Source organism: Dromiciops gliroides, chromosome 4 (assembly GCF_019393635.1).
Source record: "Dromiciops gliroides isolate mDroGli1 chromosome 4, mDroGli1.pri, whole genome shotgun sequence".
Taxonomy (NCBI): Eukaryota; Metazoa; Chordata; class Mammalia; order Microbiotheria; family Microbiotheriidae; genus Dromiciops; species Dromiciops gliroides.
This window is the reverse complement of record NC_057864.1, coordinates 162,790,293-162,796,617: the sequence shown is the minus strand read 5'-3', so window position 1 is coordinate 162,796,617 and position 6,325 is coordinate 162,790,293. Positions and strand designations below refer to the sequence as shown.

The 6,325-nt window shown below is 42.9% G+C and overlaps 1 protein-coding gene across 1 annotated transcript; it reads left to right on the top strand.

Moving 5' to 3' along the window:
- The first annotated feature begins 277 nt into the window (after positions 1-277).
- On the top strand, positions 278-1,231 carry C4H1orf68 (chromosome 4 C1orf68 homolog). The gene has a single exon (XM_044000208.1). The coding sequence runs from the start codon at positions 278-280 to the stop codon at positions 1,229-1,231; it is 954 nt and encodes a 317-aa protein (XP_043856143.1).
- Positions 1,232-6,325: the final 5,094 nt, after the last annotated feature.

Sequence of the window (6,325 nt, the reverse complement as noted above, 5' to 3'; positions counted from 1 at the left end):
AGAATCATAGTTTCCTCAAAACAAGGATGATCTTTAATAGAAAATTAGAGTTGAGAACAATTTTAGAGATCATTTAATCTAATTCCCAGTGGCAGGTGCAGGATTAGAATCCTATTTCCTTATACTGTAATTCTGCCAGATGGGGAAATTTTAAGTGTAATTAATGAAACTCTCCAAATGTTTAATAGATGTTTCAAGAATATGAAAATGTCTCTCTATTTCACTATCTCATTATAATCTCCCCTTTCAGATCCAGCACTTGAAGAAGAAAAAAAAAATGTGTGACCAGCAGAAGCAGCCCCAGTTCCTGCCATGTTGTGTGAAAGGCTCAGCTTCAGGGCCCATCCAAACTAGCCAAGGCCTAGCTCCTTACCAGGCACAAGTTTCCTATGGGAATGGACCAGAGCCATGCCAGTCTAAGACTTCCTTTGTAACAGGCACCTCTTCTTTCTTCCAGAAAGGCCAATCTAAGAGTTCTTGTGTGAAATGTCCACCTCCATGCCAGACTACCTATGTCAAATGCCCCCCTCCATGTCAAACCACCTATGTGAAATGTGCACCTCCATGCCAGACTACCTATGTGAAATGTGTACCTCCATGCCAGACTACCTTTGTGAAATGCCCAGCTCCATGCCAGACTACCTATGTGAAATGTCCAGCTCCATGCCAAACTACCTTTGTGAAATGCCCACCTCCGTGTCAGACTACTGCTGTGAAATGCCCACCTCCGTGTCAGACCACCTCTGTGAAATGCCCACCTCCATGTCAGACCACCTCTGTGAAATGCCCAGCTCCTGCCCAGGCACAGGCTGATGTCAAATGCCCAGCACCCTGCCAGACACAGACTTGCTATGTCCAGAGTACTCCTTGCCAGACGCAGACTTACTACATGCAGGCTCCCTCTGTCCGGTACTTGGCTCCACAGTACATGGTGCCATCTTCCTACTATGCTTCCAATTCCTGTGGTACCACTTGCTGCCCTGCTGCTCCCATGAGCTTTGGGGTGAGGCCTTTGAGGCGCTGGATCCGTGGGCCCCAGTGCCGTGAAGAAATCACGGGCTGTGCAGATTCTGGCTGTTGTAGCTCTGGCTGCGGCAGCTCTGGCTGTGGCAGCTCCGGCGGTTGTAACTCTGGCTGTTGCGAAGGTGGGTGCTGCTGCTTGGGAATCATCCCCATGAGAGCCTGTGGCCCTGCCTGCTGTGCCAACAATGAAGATGACTGCTGCTGTTAGAAGAGCTGACATTCATTCAGCCTTTACCGACTTCTCTTTCTGCTATATCCTTATTCTCTACCAACTGGCTCTTGTTCCATGGGAGTAATCCCAGTCCTCTCATACCCTACCTAGAGATCCTGAAACCACAATGGTTGAGAGGGGGAAGAGGATGAGAAATTCCTAACATGTTCTCTGTGCCCTGCTTGCTTCTTTTTCAAGGCTGCCTGCTAGACTTAGATTCAAATAGCAAAAATCTTGTGAAACAATAAAACTGAGAATGTCATTTATAGCAGTTCTCCATGTGCTTATTTTTTCTCTGACTTCTCTAAGCCCTTACTTCTTTCTGTACCTGAAGTTCAGGGCACAGAGGGATAGGGAATGGACCAAATTTGTTCCAGAAAGAGTTCCCAGTTTATCTTAGAACACACAGAAAATGGTTCCATTTAAAGTTGTTCAGGGGATGGAATGAAGGTCTTTAGCTAAAAACCCTCTCCTGACCACTGACAGAGCAGACTGTAATGAAGGATCATAGGTCATAGATTTAGAGATATATATGACCTCAGGTGGTACAATGGATAGAGTCCTAGACTTGGAGTCAGGAAGACTCATCTTCCCGAGTTCAAATTTGGCTTTGGATACTTACTAGCTGTGTGACCCTGAGCAAGTCACTTAACCTGCTTATCTCAGTTTCCTCATCTGTAAAATGAGTTAGAGAAGGAAATAGCAAACTGCTCCAGCATCTGAGTACCTGCCTACCTATGACCTTAGGAAACATCTGTTCCATTTCCCTTATTTTACAGATGTGAGAATGAGAACTAGAAAGGTTAAGAAGCTTACTAAAAGTCACACAAGTAGTAAACAGAATTGGGATACAAATACCAATTTTTCTGACTCCAAATCCACCCCTTCCTCCATACCCCCAACTATTCATGCCATCATGAAATTGATGCACAGTAATAATGAACTTCTCTGGGTGACCAAATTTTGACATTTTTTCCCATAAGCCCACACAAATGACAGTATCAAAGGCCTTGGTCAGATTGATGAACATTGTGAACAGACCTCTGTTCTGCTTCTGACATTTCTCCTGGAGTTGTCAGGCAGCAAACAGCATACTGACCATTTCCTGACCCTTTCTGAAGCCACACTAGTTCTCAGGTAGATGACCATTTTCCAGGTGAAGGATCAGTCTATTAAAGTCTATTAAATCTATAAGTCTATCAGTCTATAAGTCTATTAGGAATCTTGCCAGCAATGATTAAGAGAGCAACCCCCTCTGTGCTCGTCACAGGACAATCTATTTCCTTTACCTTTATAGAGATGGACAATGGAGGCATCATTGAAATCTTGGGGGATAACCTCCTCTTGCCATATAAACCAGAAAATTTCTGTCAGCTTTTGTATGAGCAGTGGAACCCCTGGCTTGTAAATCTCAGGTGGAATAGAATCGGCACCAGGTGCTTTGTCACATGAGAAGAGCCTAATGGCATCTAGAACCTCTTCTTCAGCTGGAAGTTCAGCTAGAGAGGGATTGCCTTCAACCTGAGTTATATGGTCAATGGCTTCATCATTGATTGATGATGATCTGTTGAGAACACTATGGAAGTGTTCAGCTCATTTCTCCAGAATCATGTCCTTATCGCTAATCAAAGTGGTTCTATCAGTACTGAGTAGCTGAGTTGCACCATAGGTTTTTGGCCCATAAATAGCCTTCAGGGTACCACAAAATGCTTTGAGTTGTTGCTACCAGCATAAAACTGAATTTCATCCACCTTCTTACTAAGCCAAGAATCCTGTGTCTCTCTAAGCTTTGCTTGCACTTTACTTTTGAAGAAGTTAAATGCTTATTTCATAGAGATAGATGATATCCTCCAGATAAACTCTGTGAAGTTCTTGTTTTTTATTTAGCAGCTTCTGCATTTCCCCATCATTGTTATCAAACCGATCTTGATGTTTGCAAGTGTTCTGGCCCAGACAAATAAATGCAGTGCTGTACACCGGATCTCTCAAAGCTGCCCACTCTTTTTCTGCTCCACTGTTGCCAACCATGTGTTGAATCAGCTTTCCCTCCAAGTTAGTAATGAAACTGTTTCCTTGGAGAAGTAAATTGACATTATGTTGACATTAAGTCTTCCGGTAGTTTTCTTATATTGAGTTCACCACTTTTATTGAATTTGAATATTTAGTTTGGAGAAGATAAATTTATGATCAGTTCAGCACTGTACCATACATCATCCTAATCACTTTCACATCCTGTTTGTCTCTTATCTTTACAATGACATAGTCTATTAAATGCCAGTGTTTTCTGTGAGGGTGTGTTCATGAAGTTTTATCATGTTTAGATAAACAGAAGACGATGTTGGTGATGAGAAAGTCATGAACTGCACAACTCTTCAGTAGTTACTATTGCTGTTGTTGTTTGCAACTCCATTCCTTCCAAAAACTCCCTGCCATGTCTGGTAGTCTGTGCCTACTCTTGCATTGAAGTCACCAATAATTATAAGCTTGTCCTCTTTTGGCACATTGATGATAAGGGCCTCCAAGTCTTCACAGAATTTTTCTTTGACCTCATCAGGGTTCGTCATGGTGGGAGCATATGCACTGATGGCAATCACATTGTCATGAGCCTGTCATTCACTCCTTTTGATAGGCATACAAGCTTGTTGACTAGATTTGTTTTGGTTGCAAAACCTACACCAGATTCACAGTGGTCTCCTTCACTATGGCCACTCCAGAAGAACGCGTATCCAGGTTTAACTTCAGTAAGCTGGACTTCATTTGCCAGCCTTGTTTCACTCAGGGCTGCCATTTGGATGAGATACCTGCTGAGTTCTCTCATAAGAGCTGGTTGTCTTTCAGGTGTACTGGATTTCATATTGTCCATAAGTATTCAGGCATTCCATGTACTGATGGTCAGTAGAATCATCTTTGCAAAAATATGTGTACTTTTTTTGTTTTGTTTTATTTTGACCATAGGGTGTGATCCCTACCTGTTCCAGTAAGAAGGCCAGTGTTAGGTAAATCAGACAATTTTTAGGGTACCTTTTCTAGTCCCTTCCTCACACCAGGAAGTGAGCAGTGTGATCCTTAAAAAAGGTTGCTCAGATACCCTGGGGGTTGCTGACTCCCACTGCTACTTCAATCCAGAGAGAAGAGGACCCTGTGTCTTGGGCAGCTTGTGTGCAGGGCTGTGACTACAGCTCCCAGTGTATCCATACTTGCTGCTTTGTCACTTGCATGTTGCCCCAGGACTCTGAGATAGGTAAAATGGGTAAAATGGTATGGGTGATGTCTTCTGATTCATGCATAAATTGGACTTAAGTGAGGCAGAATCACATATTAAGTCTCACTCTTCCAGAGTCATCAAAGTCAAGACAAAGTCAAGACCACTGGTGATGACTTGGAATTTACTGGATGACTTTGGCATCTTTGACGTCTAATCAAGCTCTAAGTGCTTCACAGCACCTGCTTCAGCCGCCTTTGTGGCCGCTGGAACAAATTGTTCTTATTCTCCCATTTCACTGGGGGAAGTCTTCACATGCTTGGGGTAGACACCCTGCCCCCTCCCATCCAGCTCTCTGAAGAGTTTGAAACCCCTTAGTTACCCTCAACCTGGCTTAGCCCATTTGCAGAGACAGTTTACCAAGGTGTGGCTGTCATGCATGCTACAGCTTCTGGGAGCCACAGGTGAGAGTTGGGTAAATCAAGTGGACATCGAAGGTGAGAAGCAGCCCTGAAAAGGGCTTAACAGTCCTCATGCCAGAGGTACTAGTTTTCCCTGAGCACACCCTACACCCCTCAGGTGTTGCTACCCTTGATAGTAATGCAGACTTCTTGGCTACCCTGGTTTTTGAAGGGTTCATGAGGTCACCACCTGAGTGGTTGTAAACACATACTCAAGTTAGAACAGTGGTATAACTACAACTCAAACAGCCCCTTAAAGGGCTGGGTTCCCAGGGGCCAAAAGAGCTCTCAAAGATTAAGTTGGAGATCACATTAGAGAACACATTTTTAGTTCTTTCTCTAGGACCTGCAGATTCAGCTAAGCACATTGAAAGATACTTCTAAGTCCTAAGATATTTAAGCCTCTATAGAACACTTCGTTACCATATACCTGTTAATAATAGGTAAAATAGTAATAATGATGATATTACCTTATGGGTATGATAACAATAATACTATATTAATATGCCTTCTTCTGCTAAAACTCTGAGGTTCTTAGCCTACTGCTCATGAACCTGTTTTTAAAAATATTTTGATAAATGTATTTTCATATAAATGGTTTCCTTTGTAATACTATGTATATTATTTTATGCTTTAAAAATATTATTCTGAGGAGGGGTCCATAGGCTTTACCGATCTGCCAAAGGGGTCTATGACACAACAAGGGTTGGGACTCCTTGGAATAAGCCCTCAAAGCTCATAGGGATTATCCGCTGGCTTTAGATTAGTGTCCTAGCTAATGGAGGACCATTTCCTCATGGCATTCTAGTCTTCTTGCTTCATCAGAGTAAGAGAGAAAAATCCTGCTAACTGCTTCGTTTTCCTCTATTGGTATATTCTGCTCAAAGAGGTATGTACTTACAATCTGCAACCTCTGCACTTAACCAATGATAAAAGCTCACAATCTACATTTGGGGTGATGAGTTTATAGTATTTCAGTTGCGTGGAGGTGGTGCAGTGGTTCCCTTCTTTTATTGGAATGGGTAATGTAGAACTGGTTCAACTCCATGGATAGGGCTTAGAATCTTGTCATATTCTGTTCAAGGAGAAGAAATTTTTGAGGCAGGCAAAACTTGGCCAGGGCAATGATCACTAAGGGTGTGCTCACTGGGTTAAGTTAAACTGGGGTGAGGAAAGGCAGGCCAGAGTGGGTGGGTTTTTTAAGTACTAGAGGATGTTTGCCTCCGTTTCTTTATCTGTAAAATGGGGATAATAATAGCACATACTTCTTTGGTTGTTATGACGATCAAATGAAATAATGTCTCCTGCTACATCTGGGAGTCATCTCCATTTGTCCTGATCTGTTTCTTTCCACTGGACCCAAATGGCTCTGGAGGAGAGAGTGAGACTGGTGACTTTATACAGCCCTGTCTCACTTAAATCTAATTC